General features: G+C 41.4%; 2 protein-coding genes across 3 annotated transcripts in view; one reads left to right on the top strand and one right to left on the bottom strand.

The window, feature by feature from the left end:
* Positions 1-2,371: 2,371 nt before the first annotated feature.
* Positions 2,372-15,987, bottom strand: LOC117935957 (intraflagellar transport protein 43 homolog A). 2 transcript variants are annotated; one of them, XM_034858629.1, is made up of 10 exons: positions 15,756-15,987; positions 14,480-14,581; positions 14,361-14,372; positions 11,955-12,025; positions 9,372-9,407; positions 8,528-8,574; positions 4,064-4,136; positions 3,243-3,318; positions 3,044-3,106; positions 2,372-2,800 (listed from the first exon to the last, which is right to left on the bottom strand). In XM_034858629.1, exons 1-10 carry the CDS (start codon positions 15,798-15,800, stop codon positions 2,690-2,692), a joined length of 636 nt encoding a protein of 211 aa, XP_034714520.1. In that variant the 5' UTR covers positions 15,801-15,987; the 3' UTR covers positions 2,372-2,689. The 2 variants fall into 2 exon arrangements, with proteins under 2 accessions (XP_034714520.1, XP_034714521.1); XM_034858630.1 differs by lacking the exon at positions 14,361-14,372.
* Positions 15,988-17,496: 1,509 nt separating this feature from the next.
* The window catches only part of tgfb3 (transforming growth factor, beta 3), an 11,824-nt gene continuing 4,490 nt past the window's right edge, over positions 17,497-24,830 (top strand). Inside the window, exons 1-4 of the mRNA XM_034857926.1 lie at positions 17,497-18,278; positions 22,677-22,840; positions 24,089-24,218; positions 24,363-24,470. Coding sequence (XP_034713817.1) covers positions 17,933-18,278; positions 22,677-22,840; positions 24,089-24,218; positions 24,363-24,470 — 748 coding nt within the window. The 5' untranslated portion in view covers positions 17,497-17,932. The remainder of the gene's footprint in view (positions 18,279-22,676; positions 22,841-24,088; positions 24,219-24,362; positions 24,471-24,830) is intronic.

Raw genomic sequence — 24,830 nt, 5'->3', positions numbered from 1 at the left:
GCGTGTCTGTCCTCACCCCTCACTCTGTGTCTGCGGGGCCCCGGCATCGGGCCCCAGCTATCTCCACATCTCCCCATTTTCTTTAATTACACCTCAGCATATTGCTTTTGGGCCATATGGAAGGCAGATATTGAGACCAGATAAGATGTTTAAACTTCTGTCAACACCACAGCATATTAGGTAGAGCTGGAAGCATATTATCTCTATTCTATCCTTCCAATTAGCGCCCAATATCAAAATACATTAAGACAAGCCTGTCGACATGGAGCAGGAAAAAACATTACATTAATGCGGCTTTCCTCTGTTTTTTATTAAAATTGTATAACTTCCTTGCGTTTGTTTTCTTTGCCACAAAATGAAAAGTAATTTCTACCAAGGGACCCAATAAAAACACAGATAAATTACCCATTTAAACCCAGCGGCCTGAGAACTCCCTGTGCTCAGCTGGGCTATGCCGACCTAAATGTCTTACAGGGGGATCTTCAGTAAAAAACTGCTGCTTTAAAAATAAACAGTGTAGATTCACACGAGAAAACTTATTTTCCTACATACAACTCTGAGATTTGGTGTGCCATGGTGCTGCATGTGTCCCATCATATCAAAGGATTTTAAACATTGTGTCATTACCAGAATATTTTGAATGAAATATCGGATTACAGAAGCATCAGCACTGGGGCAACATGGATTTTTACAGCAGTAATGGCTCCATTATTTTAATAGAAAAATGTCAAGGAAAAACAAATTACACCCTAAACCCATGAGAGGCCTGTATTGCCCAATCTGATATACACAGCATCGGCGTGGCCTCAACTCAGCTCACCTTCCAGTGACACCATGTTCACCTGAAAGCTACCCCATAACCAAAAAGCTCTATAAGAACACAACTGTCTTCTTCACTAGAAATAATGTACATATTGTAGCTGTTTTGATGTGATTGAATTCACTGCACCCAGACAGTGAGAGGTCATTCTGAGCCTCGCTGCAGCATAACGATATGCTGTACGCACTGAGAGACACGGAGAGAATAAAGAAGAAGAGAGCGGCAGCATGAGGGAGTGGAGAGGTCACTTTGAGAAGCTTGATGCAAGCATATGCCAAACAGCATCTCTGGATCTCTCTCTCTCTTTCTCTAATCCCCTCTCTGATCCAACAATGCACGGGCCAATCAATTGAGGCCGGCCACAACCCGTGATCACTGGGCCCTAATCTGAGTCCTCGGCCCGTCCGCAGTCCACCTCAGACAGCACCGGCCGGCTGCCAGCAGAGGAGTGGCAGGCTTAGCCTGCTCCAGCGAGACAGCTAGAGGTTGTCTCTACATGGATGGGCACTTCGCAGCTCGGCGGGGGCAAGAGGAAGGGGCAACATAGCAGCTGCTCAGGGCATATGGGCAGAATTCATTAAGTCTGGCTAAATAAGCCAATTGTGGAGGTGGTAAAAAAAAAAGAAAAAAAATGCATTTATACGTCTGATAGAGAAACAGAGATCACTCACTGCGTTTGAGCACTGGGCTTAAATATTCTGCCACACACAAACATTCTGAGCACAAATATCCCATGTGATAGCTTTGTCCTGAGGTGTTACACTTAGGAGTTGACCCAAGGTCCCCCTGATGAAAAATCAGGATCTATGTGTGATATTGAGTGATTGAGCTGTTAGATGCATAGATTATGTGTCCTTTTTCTTTGCTTGCATCTCCAAATGTCATGAGACTGCTCTCTACCTCAGAAATAAACTTAATCACAATCTGTAAATGTTACAGCTGTTTCTATAATATACTTGGCCTGACTTTGGAGGCCCGCATTTATATTCACACACATGAACCAAAGACAAAACTGAATGCTGATGCATGCAACCAGCACACGTTGAAACGCAACGCATTCCGTAAATCTTATCAAATTCTGTGAAAATCTGTCAGAACCAATGTCGATTAAAATTCACATCTTAAAACGTCCATTTACTGTCCTGTGGCCTGCTTTTTTGGAGCTTTATTCAGTGTTATCACATTTTTGAGCAAGATTTGTGTTCTTTTACTTAAAGAGCACACACCTGGCAAGGCTGCTGTCTTGTTCCCGACTTACATCCAATTCTCTTTATCATGTAAAAGGTATAATGTATGCTAATCCCCCAGGTGTCAATAGGAACTCTGTTCAATGCATTTGAGATAGTAGTGAAGAAGGGGTTGCTCCTATCGAAGACCTGGAAGATAAAGTCAATGGCACAGTCAATAACAATAAGGTTGTAGGCTTTAATGAGGAATGTTAATTTGAACACAATCAACTGGATTTCAGCTTAGCTGATTATCAACCTTGGACTTCTATGAGGGTGTTGATAATGCTGGCAGTACAGGGAGGACTTTTTGTTTTGTTTTAAAATCTGTGACAGCTTTTTTTTTTCTTAAGAGGAGCCTTTTTCTACTAACCAGTTTGCCTTTTGGCTGTTTAAGTTAGAAACTAACCGAAAATAAAGAGTGAAATTCCAAAAGCCTAAACAAACACAACACAGCACTGTTCACTGCACAGTGAACTTTATTTAGAAAATTGAAGAAACACTCTATACACTTTACAAAATATATATTCTGGATAACAAACAGTAATTAAAGTTACTATAACCAGTCACTGGCCCTTCTGTGTAATGGCCATTCACCCAGTTCCCACTGGAGCCATTTAAAGTCCCACTCCAAACCTCCTCCTCATGTTACAGGCAACACAGCCTTCTCCTCACTCTCTCCTTGATCCCATTCCATCAGCAGCTCTGAGGACACTTCTGTAAACAGATGATCCCAGTCCCAGCTCACATCATCCTGAAGAGCAGTAGAAGGGGGGAGAAAATAAGAATCAGAGGGAGACATACCAAGAAAGAGAGCATAGGGAACAGCGGGAGCAAAAAGAGGAGAATGGGGGTAGGAGAGCAGAGGGTGTTAATGTACACATCATAAATCTTGATTACCTGGGAGACAGACTGGCAACCTCCCCTGGTGCTCTAGAAACAGCTGGACAGGCATTGCTAGAAGCTCACAAGCTATATTTACTAAAACCTCACTCACCTCTTTCACCTCCTGCTCTGGCGCTAAAACCTTGGTGAGGAGCTTCAAGTCAATCTCTCCATCCTGAAGAAAGATCGCAGTAAAATTCACTTAGCTTGCACAAACAAAGTTAATGTTGGTTGCAAAATTAAACGGACCACCTTGCCCAGAAGAGAAGTAGGAATGTGAAAAATAAAATAAAAGCATGTTCTTGACATACCAAAGTCTGGAATGCAGAATAATGCTTCAGATCATTGTCCAGATCTCTGTAGGTCATTACCCGGTTTACCTGGATGCTAAAAGGGAGACAAAAAGTCAGAATAGGCATCTAATAGAATAACCGTATTTTTTTTTAATCAGGACAACACACACAGAAAAGTAGTAGCCATCCTGACTAGTAGTGCTTAGTAGTACACTAAATGCAAAAGAAGAAGTTTGAACACAATGAAGTTCCAAGACTTTAAGCAAAGACCACAGAGAGCAAGAGATGGTTGCCAAGTGGTAAACGCTTCAAATTGAAACCCAGCTGCTTATCTGTGGGTTGGAATTAAGTGGGGGGGGCTCTCAAAGTGGCCGGGGCCTAGCAGTGCATGCCAGTCCTACTTACTGCACATTACACGCTACATTGCCCCCGCAATGAGTTCAATGTGGATATTATCTCGCACAGAGAGCAAGCCCCAGCCTAATAACCTCCACCGCTGTCATAGCCTTGCTACATATTCGACACATGTCGGCGTGTCTCTCACTGCCCTGTAAATCAAAGGGCCCGGTTAGTAGAGACCCTGGTAACAGAGTTGCATAAATCACACCCAACTGTTATTTCTCCATTTCAGCCGATAAAGCAAGACACTCTGCAATGGCATGAGTGGAGGACAGGTAACCATCAAAGTCACCAGAGCAGACTACTGATCTAGTGTCCTGTGCACAGACAGAGGTTAACTGTCATACATAGGTCTGGGGACGCTGTGTGTGTGTGTGTGTGTGTGTGTGTGTGTGTGTGTGTGTGTGTGTGTGTGTGTGTGTGTGTGGTCACTACCGTACCTTGGTGGAGCTGCAATTTGCATGGTGAGATCTTCTTCCTGTACTTCTTCGAGGTCTGGAATCACTGGAATATCTGAAAACCAAAAGAAATATAGAGATCACAACATTTTACAGAGGTTCTGATAACATTTAAAAAAAGTCTCAAAATGTGAGAAAATCGGATTAGCGGACGAATAACAGAATCATTTATGAAAATACAGTAAATCCCCTGTGTATGGCTGCTACAAGTGCACATTTTTGTGAGAATATGTGTGTGTGTGACCATGTCTCCGTAGCTCTTCCTCCACTCCCTCTCTCTCGTTACATCCTCATAAGGGCTGCCCTGTCACAACAGCCATGCGGACATGAATATTCAGGAGGCAAGGCGTCAGCTCTTCCTGCTGTGAGAGGGGCGCTGGCCAGGGGCTCCCCAGAAAGCACCCCCTGCTACCTTAGCATTTGGGCCCTGTCAGTGCCGCCCACCCTCAGGACCCGCAGTGGCCGGTAGGCCGACCTCCATGTCCACTCTGCCACTCCGACTGGGGCGGCATCCAGCCATGTGCAAGAGTATTTGCTTGCGGGCCCATCTGTGTGGGGTCGGAAGTCACAGTGCGGCCTGGCAGGGGCTGCAGTGCCAGGAGCCGCCAACCCGCTGCTCAAACAGTGGGAACCCACTTTAATTGGCAAAACGCAACAGGACAGAGGATGGCTCCACTCCCAAGAAGGACAGGGCAAACTTTCACAGCATTTTTCAGATGGACGTTTGTTGGAGCAGGGAAATAAAAGAGGCATAGAAAAAAAAGATTGGATTAAATAAGTTGTATAGTTAATAATAAATAAAGATACTGATTGAAATAGCCCCTTAATGTGTGATGACATTTATCAAGTAAAGGTTACAATATTGCTATAAGATATATACAATAAAAAGAATGTACACAATAGTCAATGAGGAAGCATTGTTTGCAAAAAAATGTTTTTTTTTATCATTTTTGTATAAAACAGTATGCAATGTTGTGTTATACAGACAGTTGCCTAAAACTTCACTGGATTTTCATCTGCCCTTATTAAAAACTGTGTTAACTTTGGATGTGATGTGGATTTCTTGACTGCACATCCTTATTAGCTCCACAGCTGTGTTGACAGTGAGAGAGACCGAGAGAGAGACAGAGAGAGAGAAAGAGTGGAAGCAAGAGAGAGAGAGAGAGAGAGAAAGAGAGAGAGAGAGAGAGAGAGAGAGAGAGACAGAGAGGAACAGACAAGGAGAGAAAAAGAGAGAGCTGGACTGCATGAAGAGGGTTGTCAGTAATCTCTAACCACAGTACTGCACCCTGAGGGGAAAGTCAATAGAGGAGCTAAATAGAGGTGAGGAGATGGAAGTGTGCATCTGATGTGAGGAAATATCTCGGCATCTGTGTCACCATTCCTTCAAAATAACTCCTGAAAATAAACTGGAGTTGAAGAAACGTCGATCTGTGATGCAACACAAAGTTGTAGTTCTCCATACAACTTAGTGACTGTTACAGTGACTGTTAGAAATAATATTTGATTTTGAACATAGTTCCTAAAAAAATAAAACTTGGTCAAAACCTAACCTATCAACTCTCAGAAGATAAAAAAGCTCACCCTCTGTTGATAACTTATTTCTTTCTCTTTTTTAATTAAACCAAATTAAAAATGCCACGCTCGTTTAGCCGCTGACAAGATTCATCTGTGTTTCTGATATCCAAATAAATGCAGGCGCGGGTATTTCATATTCATGAGGCCCCAGTGACACTTTGTCCTCTCATTTACAAAGCACAGCGTTCAGCAGAATCTGTCCCCCCTGGACCCCCAATCAAATTTAATGGTCTTAGTGCAATGACATCAAAAAGCCTTGCTCTCCAGCTCTTTGCAAACAGCTTCCTGGGTTGTCTATCTGTCCACACACACGCGCACACACACACACACACACACACACACACACACACACACACACACACACACACACACACACACACACACACACACACACACACACACACCTTTTCATTTCAGCCATTAATACACTATTATCACACTCCATGAGAATTCAATGTAAGGCAGAGTCATATGTTGTCTATATGCAAAGACTACTATTAAGTGAAAAAGGGGAAAACATTTTTGAATGAGTTCACATTCAACCCATTACTGGAGGTCAAGCGGGGCATAAAAGCAGCTGCAAACAAGCCAGTGTTTTCATCTGACGCAAAGGGCAGCTCCATCAGAAGGAGCTGTCATTCCTTAGCACGCCACATACACTCACTTCCTTCCCTCGGCTGGACATGTATCAAGGTGGCTTTTGTCAGGCAGTGAGCAGGACACGCATATCCTTATTACATGGTTGCGTCCAGTTTCCTCACTGAAGCATGTAAATATCAAAAGGGGATAATTTGCTGTGAATGTAGACATGCTCCCGGCAGGCACACGCCAGTCAGCGACTTTGGAGAGGAGGACGTCTCAGGCTCCTATAATCTACGCAGGGGTCCAGTCAAATTATTACTTAGGCACAGAATCCATTTGAAAGGCTTATGGGACAATATTCAACACATCAACGGCTATGAGTAAGACAGTAAGACATGAAAAAGATGAGTGTTTTTGTGATACTGGTCCTATTTTAAGTGACTAGGCTGTGGGGCCAGCTGATGGGAAGATGGGAGCAGGGGACTGGGCTAGCCTTCTCTCGCTCTCTCTCTCTGTGCTTGTAGCCAGTGGACATAAGGGATAAGGGTGGGGGACATAATCAAGATCGCAGGGGCTATCTCACTAACCCTCAGCACTGTAATTTCCAATGCCCCTGCCTCCGGCTCTGTATTAAGAGGTCTCCCTCCACAGAGTAATAATCTTTCCGGCGGCATTAACTGCAAGAGAACCAAACCTCTGGACTCTTCATTCAACTGGCCGTTTTAGCCACTGCAAACTACTGTAGATAGTGACAGACAATATGTGTATGTGTACATAAAATGGAACTGAGATATACAGTATTATAAAATGTTTAAAGTACCTCAAACTCTGCATTTCATGTCCGCAAATGTAATTATAATAATACATTTAAAAATTAGTTTGGTAAAATATTGCAACATTTACATAGGGATGAGTGATAATTAAATACTATTGTTTACTATATTTCCACATTTTAATAATTTGTAATACCATTTTATCATAGTTGACAGTTCTTATGAGAAAATCAATAATAAAGTTACATATTTTAATAAAAAACTACGAAGATATTTGACAAAATTGTTTCCTTAATGTTAGTAATTCGTCACGTAATTGCAGCTTTGTTTTGAGTTACATAATTTATGTTTCATTATTCTTCCTATTCTAAGTATCATCATCATTTATTGCAATACTGAAATTAGAAATATGATGATGGACATTTTATACAGCGTTGTGATCTGTAGTTCACTGCGGATAAAAGGGTTTGAATGATATGGTATTTATTTGTTTATAAATGGCATTATTCAATATTGCCGGAGATATGGTTGTGTTAGAAGTCCTTCAGTGTGGTCAACTGAGCCTTTCATGCCGCTAACCTATCTTTACTAAGGCAATTTTGACCCTATTTCCCCAACTGACTTGCGCCACAAAATAGAACAATTATTCTAGACAGGGTTCAGCTGAAATTTCCCCACTCAGTTTTGACATTGTTTGTGGTGAGCAGAGTTGGGCCCTCAGGTGACTCAGTTACTGCGAGATCTGTATTCAACAGCACCTGCCCAACACTGTGTGTGTGTGTGTGTGTGGGTGTGTGTGTGGGTGTGTGTGTGGGTGTGTGTGTGTGGGGGCCAGGTTTAGCTACATTTGTGGGGACCAAAAACTGTGAAAACAGTATACTTATGGGGACCTGACAGCTTTGTGGGGACAAAATGCTGGTCCCCTTAACGTTAAAGGGCTTTTTGAGGACTAAGACTTGGTTTTAGGAGTAGGGTTATGGTTAAGGTTAGGGTGAGGGTTAAGGTTGGGCATTTAGGTTTGACGGTTAAGGTTAGGGTAAGGGGCTAAGGAATGCATTATGTCAATGACTGGTCCCCACAAAGATAGCCAGACACGAGTGTGTGTGTGTGTGTGTGTGTGTGTGTGTGTGTGTGTGTGTGTGTGTGTGTGCGTGTGTGCGTGTGTGTGTGTGTGACTAACTGAGAAGCTCTAGGTTGAGAGGGAAACACTTAAATTCCATCACCTACAGATCTAACCCTATTTACTGAGCATATTCATTTGTAAAATTCTTAAAAAGGGGCCTTTATGGCGTCACACACTGGTGAAAATGAGGAACACAGAAGCAGAAATCTAACACATGAATTGATGCTGGATTCAAGGAAAAATATGGTGTGAGCCTTAGTGAAAAGCAAAAGCTGACTACCTGCTTATCTGTTCCACTTCCAGAGGATGAATGTGCCGGGGAGGCACTGGAGGGCTCTTCTTTGCCCATGAGGAGAGACACAGAGTGGGGCATAGTGAGGGTGCTCTTACCTCCTTCATCATCTGATCCCTGGGGAGTTTGTGGTCGCAGGCGGCGGCTGTAGATACAGGAAGTGTGAGAGTATGAATTATTTAATGCTTTCAAAATGGAGTCCAACAGTGAGGTCATCCCAGGGAGTGAGTGAATTAGCTCCTGGGCTACTTTGCTTTGATGATAGGCCTGTGTTTTGTCATGTCTTTCTCTCACGGTAGTCAGGATACTTGCTACAGCTTGACTGGACTTCTGTACAGTAGTCTCTGCCAAAAGACACTGGTGATACTATGAGACGCTGCTGTGCTGTCTGGGTGACCAGCCTGCAAGCCTTAGACAAGATCACCTCTAGGATTAAAAAAAAAAAAAAAAAAAAAAGCAGGAGCAGCAGTCTGAATAAGTATTACTGCAACAAGACAGTTGTGACAGAAGTACAACATAAGGGATTTTTTTTTTTACAGGGTGACAACTTTACAGACACAGCCATCCAGGCACTGAGGCATTGGGCTTCAACTGCGGGGATGAGTAAAACATAGACAACTTCGTCCTCTACCTGCCTCTCCTCATGATGTCTATTCTAGTCACAGAAGGATGTGGGGGAGGGTGACGGGGAAAAACTAGAATAACAGAAAAAAAACTTGGCTCCTAACAGCAATAAAAGTGATGACAACTCAGTCACGCTATTTTTTTAATCATGTTAAGTGATTGTTCTTGGAAGGCAAGGATTAGTTGAAACCAAGGACAATCTAAAAGGACAGCGCTATTTCCACTTTACTGCTAAGGAAACAAACATTTATACTGACCTATTTTATGCATACACACAAACATGTAACTGGCATTGATTTGGTGGCTGAGTGAACTTACTCTTCCAGGTCTTCAGCAGCAGGCCTTCTTGAAGATCTGCATAGCAGCAGAAAAAAACAAGTGTTGACAAATTAAATAACACACTTGTTAGATTATATTTTTTCCTGCCTTCAAAATAATGATAAGAACAAGAAATAATTATATTGTATATATTCATATTTATTCTTAATCCCGGCAAAGTCTTTAGCGGTATTTTGAGGACTACATCCTCTCCATCTGTGTCTAATGATAGTAATTCTGCTATATCAGACACAGTGGGGTCTACAATAGTTGACCTCTCCACTCGGTTTTCTCAACCTCGTCTCTTGCTGGATGATGCTGCTATTTTCAGAATTCTCTCCATTTACACAGCTCAGCTTGAAGAGAGCATGGCAGCTACCAAATTACTGTGCTTTGACACTTCTGTTCTCTCAAAACAGCATTTTTAGCATTCGCTATCTGTTTTTAGAAAGGTAGAAATCAGACCAAAACAAAAACCTTGTTATTACATAAGAATTATTTCACCATATCAATCCTATAACATAAGAAGGGAATCAAAGCAGAGTGAGTGCTAGTGTGTTCTAACTAGCCCAACATTCGTATAAGAGATTTTAATCTTTTCTCATGATGCAAAATGCTTTTGCTCGTACTCCTGGTTGAGTAGTGCCCCCTACTGGTTTTAAGAGTAATACATCCACTACAGCAACAGTCTTTTACTTGCTGTCATTTTCATCCTTTCATTATGTCACTAATCAAGACGTGCAGTAATAATTTATATTAAATAAATTCATACTTTAAAAAAAATACATACATATACATTTCTAGACAAATAGTAATAATAAAAAAAGTTGCATATCATAATACTTAAACCCTAATTTTGGGATTAAAATCGCTGCACACTAATGTCAGTGTTCATCTCCTGACATCACTAGGAAGGCAAACCCGCTGTGAACAAGCATGGGAAATAAATTAAAAGCTTCTATGTCTAAAGTAGCACCTGCACAAAAACGCCAATCCCTACTTTCAGTTCACCATTAAAGAGATCCCTCGTTTTTCCAGAGGTTACTTACTTTTTTCTATTAAAAGGGTTTTCCTGCGGGGTGTTTGCGGAGCAGCTTGCTGTACAGACTGTAAAAACTTTAAGGCTAATTTGATTTGTGACTTTGGGTTATATCAATAAAATTGACTTGACAGGCAGAGCACACATTTCAATTCAGACAAGCAAACTCAACTCAAATAAATAAAGCCTGCACAAAAATCCAGATATCGCACCTTATAGTAGTGTCCCACAGTGAAATCTGAATACAATTTTACGTCATATATCAACTGTAATTAATCTGAATATGTACATTTAAGTTACAATGCATTTTTTTTGTGGATTGGAAAAAGGGGAGATCCAAAAAAAAAAGGAAAGAGTGACATAAAACACATCTAGCTAAGCAATTCTCAGCTGAAAATGTTGACTCCTGTTTTGTCAGTCTTATCCATACTGGATACTGGAGTCCAACCAGGCAGGGCAGAGAGGTGCTAAGGGAGCCTACCTGCCTGCCCTTGGACTGTGTCCTGTCTGGGGGGCGGGGGTGGCGACACTTAAGACACATTACAGGCCCCTTGATTAAGACTCATGTAAGGCAAAGCGATAGACATGGTAAAACTGTCTGGAAAAAGTTGTTAGGGATAAAATATATTGTGACAACCTGGTTTCAAAGGTTCATCAATAAACTGACAGATCATTTAGTGTCAATTAGAAGTGATAGATCGACAAATCCCGGGATTTCTGCGCTGGGATTAGTGGGAGGAGGGCGGCGGTGATTGAGCATGAGGGGTGACATTGAAGGGAAAGTCCTTGCCGGTTCCAGGGGGGACCATTACTTACATTGTTTCACAGGGGATCAATGCGCACGCAAACCCCTTTTACACCTCCTGTGTTTCAATCGCTTTGTGACTAGGAATCAAGCTAGGATACGCAAAAGCAGAGAAGCGACACACTGACCTTCTGTGAGAAAGGATAGATCTATTGAGTTTGCTGTTTTCCTTGCTTGCACTAACGGTGCAGTAAACTACGCAAATAAGCACATTTGACTCAGGCCGTTCACTTTGATGCATCTCCCATTCTCTCTCCTCCAACTCTAAACAGTGGCAGGTGGAAGACAGATACAAACAAGAGAGGTAGTTGCACACTAAAATAAAAATGTTCTCATGTTGATTTAGTCATGTACAGTATTCATAGTTAGTTGAAGTTGAAAGAGCAAACACCGTCCATCTGTTCCAAATATTTCATGGATTCTCCATGTTGTGCCCCCTATGTAAAGAGCAGACTGCAGTGGTAAGGGGTGATTAAGTGGCTTCAACCCCAGTGATAAAGTGGCTAGCTGACTAACAGTGCCCTCCTGTGGCTGATGCATTAACCATGTCAATTACTGCCTTGCTCACAGATGAAGACGAATGGAGAGTTGCCTGCTCAGACAGGCTCCCTCTAACCTTGTTGATTCACAGCCTGAGTGCCAAATATGCACTGATAAATAAGCTCATTCAAAAGCATGAGAGTTCATTAATAACACATAACGCAAGACCACAGCTCGCAGTCTCCACTAAGACACGTACTTGGCAGAACCAGACCCAGAGCTTTCTTCTGCCCAGCCACCCTGCCGCCGGGCCGGTTTAGGAGGAGGGCCCTGGAAGAAGAGAGAAATTTATTAGCAAAAAGCTTTATTGAATGTTTACTCACTCACAAAGAGGACAAACAAATCACATTTGTCAGCATTCTAATGGCTATTCTGCTTTAATCTTGGAAAATTAAGCACAAAAACATTGTTTTTTTTAATATGATATAGCTTTATAATTATTATAGGGGCTTATAATTATAGGGTTACATCAATACCTATTTGACAAAGTGGTGAATAGGCTATAAAGTGTAAGTACAAAATCTGTTTTAAAAGTGAAAATGTGCCGCTAGGTGGCCCTCTTGTCCATAACAATGGAGAGGGGGGGCACCATACATTTGCATAAATATAAAACAATAAAATGCATGTTTATTTGTCCTGCTAAAAGTGTGGGGACAATTTAAACCAAAAATCACCTCTAATCATATACTCCAATAAGCTACCAAAACCTCCTGTACAGTAAACAACATGATGTGATAACCAATATGTGCAGCAGATTCATCTAAAAGAATACGCACTCTATTGTTTCGTTTATTATTATAATGTTCAATACAGTCCATTTTCAGCACCACAACATGTGAAGCAGAGCGTGGGAACTAACAGGGCCTGTAAGTCTGACCCTAAAATAGATTGATAGTATAAAAAAAAAGACCCTTGCTCTCTCATTCTTTGATTCTGAAAATAGTAAACTGAGTATGCATCTCAATCCTGAGACCGGGACCCAGAGACCAGCACTTGAATGAATGAATTCCTCAGAGCACACGAAGGTGGGCACTAGACAAATGAATTAGGGAAAAAAGGCACAACATTTCTCATTACTAAATTGGGTCTGCAGAGGACAAAGTGCTCGTGAAGAATTTCTTTCGTTTATGATGAAAGAGGAAATAATCTTTCATGGCTGGTTCCTTCACCAAAGCCATTTATAAATCTGAATGTCACCATTAAGCAGGGCAGAGGGAGGGGGAGCCACTCTGCTCTGCTGTATATCACCATTAATCGAGAGAGCTGAGCCTGAAACAGCTCCCCCAACTTTGTGTTATTAGTAACTGTCTCTTTATTAGGAACAACGGGAATTACAATAATGACAATTGAGTAATTTAAGCAACATTAAAAAATGTCTTCCAAGTAATGTGAAATTCCTCTGATGTTTGGTATTTCTGACAATGAACAATTTTCATGAGAGACAAGATAGTAAGGTCAAGTGTCTTTGAGTGGAATACATGTATCCTGTGACAGTTATTTCACTCTACAAAAATGGAGAGGACCATAAGTGTCCTGAGAAACAAAACAAATCTGTGACTCATATTTTTCATGACCAAATAAGAACTTCACAGTTGTAGTAAAATAGTTATGGCTGTTAAGGCAATTAACTTAGCTCTTGTAGTTTCTAATTTAGGATTCTCTGATGGTCTCTGGGGCAAGGGATTTGTGGTGGCCAAACTCTATGAGCCCATAAAAGCAAATGAGTCTTTGTTTAAAAGGATGTCAAGAATGTGACCAATCAGTTGGGTATTTTAGGCAGAAGAGGCCAGGGTTGATAAACGAAGACTGCAAATAAACACACCCAGTCACACGACATTCTGGAAAAATGTATTGCATGTGCACAGCAGGTCAGAGAGGGCGCGAGAATACTGGTTCATACATTAGGGAAGTTGCCCTAATTTGGGAACATTAGCCTAAAGCAAAAGCATTTCTGGAATTGTTTTGCTTCGGGAATGTTGGCTGGTTTACATCTTGCCAATCTCGGAGACGTGACTGATTCCATAAATGCCAGTGAAATTATTTGTTGTATGTCAACTCTGATTTGACGCTCATATATTTTTGCCCTATATTTAGTCTAAATGTAACAACATTAACTCCAACATGTTTTAAGAGGCAGACATCACAGAGAAAACAACATTGCTGCTAAGATTTAATGTGAGTCACGTCACATTAGGCAGTATAAGGAGAGGATTTATTTTTCATGGGGACTTTAGTGATGTAATCTGCTTGTTTTTCAATTAGACAATTTACGAGAGATCCATTATAAAGCTTTGAAATTTTAAGGTTTTAAAGGGTTTTAGAGCTTGTACGAAGTAACACAGAAAAACATTTGATTTAAGCACATCAGATCCAATACACACAGAATAATAAATTAGGAGCTGCCAGTTTGGAACAGTGTCTGTTTTAAAACCTGCTGAAATAGGAACATGGCAACTCAAAATGGCTCTGCATAAATTAGCCTTCTAATAAAACTCAATTTGTGTGTCATACTGGTGTTAGTACTACTGTAAATGGTATAAAGTTGATGCCTGGAGGATTAGCAGCAGAAACCATGCAAATTCACCGCTTTTTTCATGCTTCCTACCTCATCGTCCTCCTGTGATTCATGTATGAGACAAAACCAAAATGCATATTGATGAAGATTAATGTTGTGAGGGGAATTTATAACAAGCAACTATTTATATATATACCATGTTCACATACTTCTCCCACTGAAGCAGATGTGGAGGACTTCCTTATGTAACGAGAATCTTCAAACGATGATTGGTCTGCTGCAAGGTGAGCTCTTCGTCCAGACTTTGCAACCTAGGAAATGTGCATAATTTTTAAATGGAAAATAGATTTTGATATCATAAAGCCAGAAGCTGGCACTTCCAATGGCTCCCAAAGGTGTTGTGGTTTTGCTTTGCTTAAACTGTGCCATCTAATGAGCCAACCAAATGTTGTCTGGATGGACTTCAAAATACTGTAGATCAGGTTATTGCATTTTCATAAACCAACCAGGTTTGCTGCTTAATATGCTTTTTCTTCATAATTTCTTACAACTTCCAAATATCTGAAGTCACACTGTGCAGATGTGGCAATTACATTTTCCTTTTTGCACAGGATAGGAGCACTATTCAACATGTGAACATCAATTGTAGGATATTCCTTGAAGAACGTTGCAACAACTCTACTGAAGGCCCATCATTACCCACTCTCACTCATAATAGTAGGGTTTTGAATTATTTACCATTATATTACCAAACAACGAAATATATTAAATATAAAATAAATATTGATGGCATAATCACACGTATACATCCATTCTAAACAAACAAAATTAATTAAAACAGGTTTCTCAAGTGCTGTAAACTCTAATTAACGGTTTTGTTTTCATCGCAAATATTTTACCACAATAAGGATAAACAATCAGCACCCCGAACACCAACAAACAGGAAGGTGGATGTACCCCAAGCAACCTACAGTATAAAGTTACAATTGAAAGATAATAGCTTTTTATGGAGAAAGCGTGATAGCGAATAAATTAAATATACGTACACCCCAATATGGACGTTTCGTGTAAGTTTTTCGATGGAGTAAAGGTTACCAGCCAGGCCAGAAAACCCATTCAACCTAACTGAGCACTGTAAAATATTGAGGTTTGCAGTGCATGTCGGGAAATTTTGGGTAGCAGGGCTACTTAATGTTAGTTTAGCTAGCTAACGTTGTATACTCACAGACAACCCTTTTCTGCTGCTGTTGCTCACATGCGGTATAAGAAAAAGGGTAACTGACAGGTTAAAAAAAACAGCTATCTAGCTAATTTACCTACTGGCTATTACTGACGTTTACATTAGCTTAAAAGCTAAGTAGCTAGCAGTAGCCACACTGCACAGTAACACTGTGCTTTCAACTCCATTTACAGCATGCAGACTTAACGTTACCTCTGCCCCTATTCCCTTTACTGCGTTCTCTGCTATTCAAACGAGTCACTCACATTTTTTATCGCCCCAACATTTCCGAGCTGAAAGTTATCGTCCATTTCTTTCCTCCTTGCAACTCCACCAGGGCAGCGTCTTCCTGGTTACCAACAAGCGTCACGCTCTCCATGGTAACGCCATAAGGAAAGTTCGCGTCTCGGTAATCAAAGTCGCGTCAGTAAGTAGTTAAATTAACAAACAGCAAATAGCTACGATACACAGGAAGTATTTAGCTATGACAAATTTACTATAATGCTGCTGCTGTTGCTGAGTGTCATGATAACAGCCAGGAGCTCGTTATGTTTATATTTTTTTCCCCTTTTTTTTGCTGCAGGGTGAAAAGCCCGTAAGGTGTTTCTCCTGCGACAGGACAGCATTAAGATTTGTTTCTGGTGAACGCAGGGCACAGTGTCACCATAATCCAAACCCATTTTGAAGAAATAAGGTAAATAGATGTTTGAACTAAAGACTTACAACATGATAACTTTTAAGAATAGCCTGATCAAGTGACTACTTTCCTAAAATTAGAAAGCGTATGCCATGTACACTGAAGCATGCAGTTCCAGTGAAAGGTCGGACCAAATATTGACTCAGTGTTGTTGGGTTAGTAAAAATAAGGGACAGGGATATTAGAATCATTATGTCATCTTAACAATCACAGTCTGAGTTTGCCTTTTACCAAACAACCAACAAACAGCATATTTCCCACAACTCCCACGCCTTTGAACACTTTCTTCTGTCACATTATATCGTCTACTGCAGTGGTCTGTCACGTCAACATCCACACAGGCCTACAGCCTAAGTCTGAGAATGTTGAATATAATTTATAAAACCCGAAAAAAAAAAGAAAAAAAAGTCTGAGAATGTTGAAGACGGACCTGACGTTTCCCCTGGCGTCCGCTAGATGTCGCTGCCATGCATACTTTATGTTCCTGGGGAGAAGCTGAACGGTAGCAGCATTCAGCGGATCACAGCAGCTGGCTGGGCTCCCCGTGCCCCCAGATGTCTTATAACTTTGGCCCTCGATCTGCATTTGATTTTCCTACAAAACTTTATTTAAGATGTGGTTAATATTGTCAAAAGACTTATAAAAGTCCACTCAATGACCCCCCAGCCAGGCTCAGAGGTCTTTAGGCTAATTGATGGGAATTTCTGAGCACACAGCTACATATTGCTTAACTTGGTTCAGCTTGTTCTTGTTTTGAATGACATCCTTTCTGTCAATGTGGGGGTAGTTGGGTAATAGGTGGGTGAATGAGGCCGGGGGGGGGACAAATGTGTTATATATGTAGCCTAAATCTGTGTGTGTGTGTGTGTGTGTGTGTGTGTGTGTGTGTGTGTGTGTGTGTGTGTGTGTGTGTGTGTGTGTGTGTGTGTGTGTGTGTGTGTGTGTGTGTAAAAAAAGTGCTATACAAATAAAGTCTGATTGATGAGTGATTGATTGATAAACTTCAGTCTTAATTAAAATAAAAATGGTAGGCTATTTGTCCTCTTTATCCAGAAAACTATTCCAACGACAAATCAGTAGCCTACAACCAATGAGTTTCCTTCTTCACTCAAGAGCCTTTTTTTGCAAAATCACACATATAATAGAATATAATGCATTTTCTAGAGTCTGACCACATAGGCCAAGGCTACAATTTGTAGTCTTATTAAATGCATTTCAGAATAGGACCGATCTCATTATACGAACAGAGGCAGAACTTGCTGCCCCTCCCTCGAAAACGTCACTAGTGACTATAAAGTATGAGTGAGAGTGGAGAGCGTTTGAGTGTTTTTGAGGTCGGACTGCGGCGAGAGAGCAGAGTGGCGCACTAACTCCATAAGCACAAGTGGCTGGCAAGAGCTCAATGCAATGGAGAAACTGAACCGCGGTGCTAAGATCGGAGCCCAGTAAGCTCAGGAAGAAAAGAAGAGAGGCGTGCATGAGATAAGGGGGAATGAAGAGTAGAATAAAGAGTTTTAATGAAGAGTTGAGATTATTTTTCAAAGTTGCACGGATTTTCTACCATGCAGATGCGTATTTTGCAAAGATGACATAGCACTTGAGCAAATGGGATTCCAACAGGAACAGAACTCATTCGCGACCTGAATGAAAAGAGAAACGGGATTCTGTTCAAATCGGACTTTAATTAGTTTTTTTTCTTCTTTTTTTACTTGACAAGCCTCGGTTGTGAGTGAACGCAAAGTAAATATGAATCTGGGAAAAGCAATTTTGTTTTTTCTCCTCTCAAACTGTGTGACAATGACTTTCTCGCTATCCACTTGCACCACTGTGGACATCGACCACATAAAGAAAAAGAGAGTAGAGGCGGTCCGGGGACAGATTCTCAGTAAACTCCGTCTGACCAGTCCGCCTCAAACAACAGGTCCAAGTCAAGTACCGTTTCAGGTCCTTGCCCTTTATAACAGCACCAAGGAGCTCATTGAGGAGCTGGGAAGAGACAGGCATCAGAGTTGTGGACAGGATAACACGGAGACTGAGTACTACGCCAAAGAGATTTACAAGTTCAACATGATCAATGGTCCGCCAGAAAACAGTAAGTTCATTGTTTTTGCAACTTATCATACGCATATTAAACTACAAATCTTTTATTTTCTACATGTGGGTGATTAAAACATAGGTTGGAGAAATAATTCGTGATTTGCATGATATTTTGTTTTGTCAGTGCGCCATGCAGCCAACCTTTTCAGACGTATGGTGCCCAAACGTGATTCAAATCCTTTGCAAACTCACTTTTGCAAATCTGTCTAAACTCATTTATCTGGCCTCTATATGTAATTAATATAGTGGAGGTAACAGGATCAAAATCAGAGAGTTTGTTTTTCCAGTTGGCCTTACGTCCACTCGTGTCTGCGCAGCCTTTACGCACCTACGCGCCTATGAGAAGTGGAGCGGCGCGCAAAGGAGAGGGCAAAGTAAACAGTCTAATTGGAATGAGCACCATTCCTCATACATACCTCACACCAAAGCCATGGGAACTCCAGCCTAAGTCTGACACATTCCTAAGCGGGGAAAATTCTCAGGCAGTTAAGTCTAGTATTTATTGCCAACTCCAATACCTCATTTCCATTTTCTGGCCGTGAGCTTCCCAATATTTTTCATCCAGTGTTACGACTTTTTCACTTCCATTTCCCCATTACTTCTTTCTAGTAGCAAAGAGCCGAGTAGCTCAGTGTTATGATCTAATTCCCTTGTTCATCCATATTGGTATTTCCTGTATAAACTATGGTCCATTGATTGTTCCAGAAACCAGAAACAGAAGCTCACTGAGCAGCAGAGAAAGTCAGTATTTTAAGTGAAAGAGTTGGATGTGTGCCTTTTCATGGTCAGAGGCCAGTTAATGCATGGTGTCACCATTTCAAAATCAACAGGTGTTTATGCTGTGCTTTGATACTAAGCAGAGCAGAGCCGGTTCCAACATAAGTCCTAATCAAATCCATTTCACAGGTCCCATAAAGTGCTTTTGACACTCAAAATACACAGCTCAGGGTTTATCCATTGGTCAAAGGTAGCCAGAGCTCCCAAAACAAACAGAGGTCTAAGGAGTGGGATCAGTGATGGCCAGGTGCCCAGGACACATTACGCGTCTCATACTGTAGGCCATACTGTAGGTGATAGTACAAGATGTGAACTCAACTTACTACTGGCAACACTTTCCGCAATAAACAGCTTATCCAAGGAAAGTTATTAGGAAATGAACACAAGGAGCCAACACACACTAATTAGCACTTTTCTCTCCCTTTCCATTCAGTAATTTTAAAGAGAGCAGGGCATGTTGCAGTATATAGGAACATAACGTCCGTCACCTTGATCATTTTGCAGTGAGGTTCATTTTCATTCCTGCTGAATATAATGACTTTTGCATTCACCATTTTGGGAAGGTGGCAGTGTTTGGGAATATATAGTCAAGTTTTGCTTTTTCTTGCCCAGTTAAAAAAACTGAAACTTGGCAGAAACTTTTCTGTTATATTTTAACGCGCCACTTGCTCCAGACTACTTTTCTTAGCCAATACTACTAATGCAAATCAAGTAACATGTCATTTATGACTAGAGGAAGCATAACTGAGGCTGGGCAGCACTCTTACTTTTTGTAGTACACCAGAAGGCCATTGTGGCTCATGTATCATCAAAAACCAAATACTGTAGAAGAAATTAGATAAAGACATACCTGAACTAAATGATGACCTTTGGCACGATAACATTCTGAATCAACTCCTAAATTAGAAAGTATTGCACACTAAAGCAAGCAGTGAAATTTCAAGCCAATCACTGACTCAGTGTTGTGTCAGTAAAATATGAGCACTAACGCTGAGGACAGCAGGGTATCTGATATAAGGGATAGTAGAATGATGATGTCATCTGAACAAACAGAGACAGAGGTCTTTGGCCCAAAGAAACAGCATCTCCCACCCCCACCACCCAACTCCCACGCCTTGACCATTTTTGCTTCCTCATCCTTAATCAAGTGGAAAAAAAGTTGTTTTTCAACTTCAGAACAGAGCTGCATCACATTATCTCATCTGCTGTAGAGAAGTAGAGAAATCTCTTCTCTATTACAAAAGTAGGATTTGAAATATGTATTATTAAAACTAAATATCTATATTCTGTGTCATGTGTAAGTGAAAGTCAAACCATGGCAGCATTATGCAAAGAAATTATAATTTCAGATACTGCCATTTGACTAGACTATAAAACACCAAAACTACTACATTTCCATAAAAGAATCTGTTGTCCTCTATGAGACCTAGACACCTTAGCAGCTGGTTAGCACCTGCTTACTTATGCTTCCTATTTCCTTAGTTTACCTCTACAAAGCTCCAGAGAGACTGACATCATGAACAATCCCCTGGGCGAAAAGGCAAAAAAGGGTGATTCCTGAGAGTTTTTTTCATAAGGAAAAATTCCTCATGTGTCATGAGAGAAGAGGATCCTAGAAACTGGAGGGTGAGAGTGTGTCAGGGTGCGGGGTGTGGTGGACAGTGTCTGGGCGAGGGCCTTTGTTCAAACGTATGCCCCCCCAAGCTTTTCTGAACAACTTCACCCCTAAATCCCACATTTAAAGCCTGTCTGTGTTTAAATTCCTTAAGTGACAATATGAAAATGAGATCAACTGGACATCATTTTTATTATCAGGGCTTTTATATAGGACTAAGCGTGTTAATGATAATGTTTTGCAGTTAAATTAAATTCTCTAATTAGAACATGAACTAAGGACAGTGTGTACTCTGAATAAATCAGAAGTTATAACAATAGATCTAATTTGTTTGACTTCCACATTTGTGATGTGCTGCTTCAAATAGTACAGGTCAAACTTATGTCAGCATCCTGACAGTCTTAGAGCCATCATTTGGGGGTCAGAAAATTGGTGAATATATTTCATTTTAATTATGCAAGCAATCCCCTCCACTTACCAACATGGAACAAATTACCTTTCAGACCCTTGGCAAAAATAAGCCATAATGTGAAATCCACCTAATACCATTGCAATGGGAAAAATGAGGTCATCCAAAAGGAAACCAAAGACTTGATTAGAATTTCAAATCTCTTGTCGAAGTGGGGCTTTCCACCTTCTGTGGGGAAGGCAGAGGGACGGGGGGAGTGGGGGGAGACGGAGCAGTAAGTGTGTGTGTGTGTGTGTGTGTGTGTGTGTGTGTGTGTGTGTGTGTGTGGAGGGGGGGGGGGGGGGGGGGGGGGGGGGGGGGGGGGGGGGGGGTGCAGTGAGGTTTCCTCCTTATAGATTGTGTGGAAACACTGGACAGATATCTGGCTGGGGATGAATGCTAAAAAGGTCACCTATAAATAGGGAAAGTTCGAAAAAAACTTTGTGGAAATATCGGATAATGACTGGGAGGACACGGAAATAGGATTATGGGTCAAATGAAGTACAGATACTTGGATTTGTGCAAGTTCCTTTTGCATGACAGAAACAACTGAACTTCGGAGTTTCTATTTGTCCCGAAACAGCTCAAAGTGCAAATCAGCTAAAGGTGCAATGCCCCCTTTCAACCACCAACAAATATGAGGCTTAGTAATAAAGTTTAAGCTTGGAGTAATAAATTAGCCATGGCTTGGCTGTAAATAACTGTTTCCATTTGGCTCATAAAAAGTTTGCTATGTGCTTGTTTTGCTCAACACTGCATGTGCTTGGCCTGTTAAAATAATAAACTGTTCAATGGCATTAAGGTGTAAAAAAGGCAAAGATTTCAGTGCAACAGGAAGGTTTTGACATAGAATCACAATGTAGCCATTTACTTAGCTAAATTCTGCCAAAGGTCATCGTACAGTCACATACCCACACCATGTATACAGCAAGCTATTACTATCTTGATGGAGTTACCCTCCTCAATGGTTTCTCAGGTATTGTTCTGCTTCAGCACGTGAGCCCACATGTTCCCAGCTAAACCTCCTGGTTCCAAGGGAATATTGGCTTCTGGCCGAGCCCTCTGAGCACCTGTTGGGCTTAAGAGCTGGTGGGAGGAGGAGGGGCATGCTGCCGTCCCACTGTAGCCTGCTCCACTACTACACTGGACATTTGGTTTTCATTTAATTTCATGACTTCAACTTTTTGCTAACTCGGACCGCACAAAGTATAAGCAGATGGTTTGCAGTAATGGCCCACGTCTCTTTGAAATAGAGTAGAAATAGTTAATAGAATAAAAGTTGTTGTTTTTATCTGACTATCTAAACTCGTTGAGGGGAATCCTCTGCAAAAAAAAAACGTATCAATAATCAGAAGGTAAACATGTCCACCCCTAGAAGGATGTCAGTGGGAAACAGGCTTTGGTAACATGTACACAATGAGGTAACAGATGGATAAGAGCCTAAAGGGATTATGACAAAAGTAACGATGAGTGTTCCAGTCTGATCTTTTTTTAAGGAGATATTTTAAAGTATAATATTAAATAACATCATCTTATTTCCTCTTTACCTGCAGATGACCTCCCCCTCTGCCATAAGGGTACCACCTCCAAGGTGTTCCGCTTTAACGTCTCCACCATGGAGAAGAACTCCACCAACTTGTTCCGGGCCGAGTTTCGAGCCCTGCGGATCTCCAACCCCGGCGCCAAGAGAAACGAGCAGAGGATTGAGCTCTACCAGGTGTGTGAACTGACCTTTCATTTCCACTGTTAGCAGAGCGCAGGGTAATGTGCTGTATTTCTCTCAGAAGGGCTGCGTAGGTCAGCGAGAAAGATGAAAACATTTATATTAGGGTGTCCAACTCCCTCTCCCTCTCTTTTCATGCACTGATCATTATTCCATGTGCTTACAGTCAAATGGATTCTGCGTAAGGACAAATTTAAGAGCTTGCACAGCCATCTATAAGAAACCCTATATTACCATTCAGCAGTTTCTTTATTCTTAGTTGTCAATCTCAGAGCAGTTGTCCATCCTTGTTAGAACAAGTACAGTGTTAGGCTTTCAACAGGGGGTTTATAGATCTGCACCTGCATTTGTTATGCACATTTTTTTGGTGTTAAAGCATGAATCTGTTAGATGTCTGTGCGTGTGGGGTGGCAAGGATGGATTTTTCTTTTTCCGGTTTCCTCGTTAATCTCCCGTGAGAGACTAGAAGTAATGATCAGGTTCCAGCATTTCCTGCCAGGGAGACAAGCGTCTCCGGACTGCATACCGCCTCTGAGGCAAGGCAGTGCTGAATACAGACTGTCAGGCCCTCAGATGGTTTCCAGGAGCCTAGATAGAGGCAGGGTCACCCACCGGGGGGGAGTAAATGGAGCTGCTCGCTCGCTCACTTTCAGACTGGAGTTGATTGGCAGAGGGCTGACGCTGGCCCCTCGTTCCCACAGGAAGACAGATTAGATGCTGACAATGTTCAGGAACCTGGTTATCCGTAGCACTGCTGTGGGGCTCGGTGGGTATACACACACAATTCTCACTACAGATAAACACCTTTGTTCAGAGAAGTGCTGATGGAGATAGGAATGTCTGAACACTGTTGCATTTTACTCCATCGTCAGTTTTGTAAATTTGGGGCCTCGACATGATACAACAGTTAGGACATGAATGCCCAAAGAGACACCTGCAACCCTGCTTCGTTTTTCTTGAACTGCATCTGAGAGCCCAGCTAAAGTCATAATTTAAACTGCTGACGTGAAGGACAGCCAGTTTCTCATTGGCAGGAGGGTAACACGCAGGCATTAACTTGCAAAATGGGGATATCAACACAGGGAGTCACTTTTTCCATGAAGAGTAGACATTTGGCCCAAGGCATTCTGGAGAGTCTGGCTCAGACAGACAGCTCTGGTTCTGTGTTTGTGTGTGTGTGTGTGTGTGTGTGAAAGAAAGAAAGTTTATGTAGCTGGGTCACATTTTTATCTTTCCTCTTAGATCCTCCAGAAAGATGACCCCAAAGCCAAACAGCGCTACATTGGGGGCAAGAACGTCCTGACCAAGGGAACGCCCGAGTGGGTCTCCTTTGATGTTACAGAGACAGTGAGAGAGTGGCTAATGTACCGACGTAAGTGGGACACCTCCAATTTTCCTTGCATCGCACCTTATTACATACCCTGCCAAATAGTACTGGTTCATTTAAAATGAAGGATAACGAGGTCAGGGGAAAATGAGAGCTCCTTAGATCCCTCTGCTCTTGTTTCCCCCTCAGAGACCAATCTTGGCCTGGAGATCAGCGTGCATTGTCCCTGCCACACTTTCAGGCCTAATGGTGACATCATTGACAATGCCAATGAGGTGCTAGAGGTCAAGTTCAAAGGTGAGACTGCATTTAATATCTCAGTGATGTTACAGAAATTCAGATGGTTTGGATTTGCAATGGCAAACTTTGCTGTTTTTCCAAAAGCGTGAAAATTGCAAGTTAACAAGGTAAGATGAAGTTGATGAAAACGATATTGCTATGGTTTTGTATTGACAAACAGCCAGGCACATTTCTATTAATGTATGTGAGGAATATAATATTTTGGGGAAATAAAAATAGATCTCTAAAGCAAGGATGGCATTTAAATAAGAAATACGTTTTAAAGAAATCAACGTTTGTAATGGTTACACTAATATAATAGAATATATATATATAAATATATATATATATATATATATATATATATATATATATATA

The sequence above is a fragment of the Etheostoma cragini genome, chromosome 20 (genome assembly GCF_013103735.1).
Source record: "Etheostoma cragini isolate CJK2018 chromosome 20, CSU_Ecrag_1.0, whole genome shotgun sequence".
In the NCBI taxonomy this organism is placed as follows: Eukaryota; Metazoa; Chordata; class Actinopteri; order Perciformes; family Percidae; genus Etheostoma; species Etheostoma cragini.
Note: the sequence above shows the minus strand (reverse complement) of the source record. Positions and strands in the feature narration are given on the sequence as shown.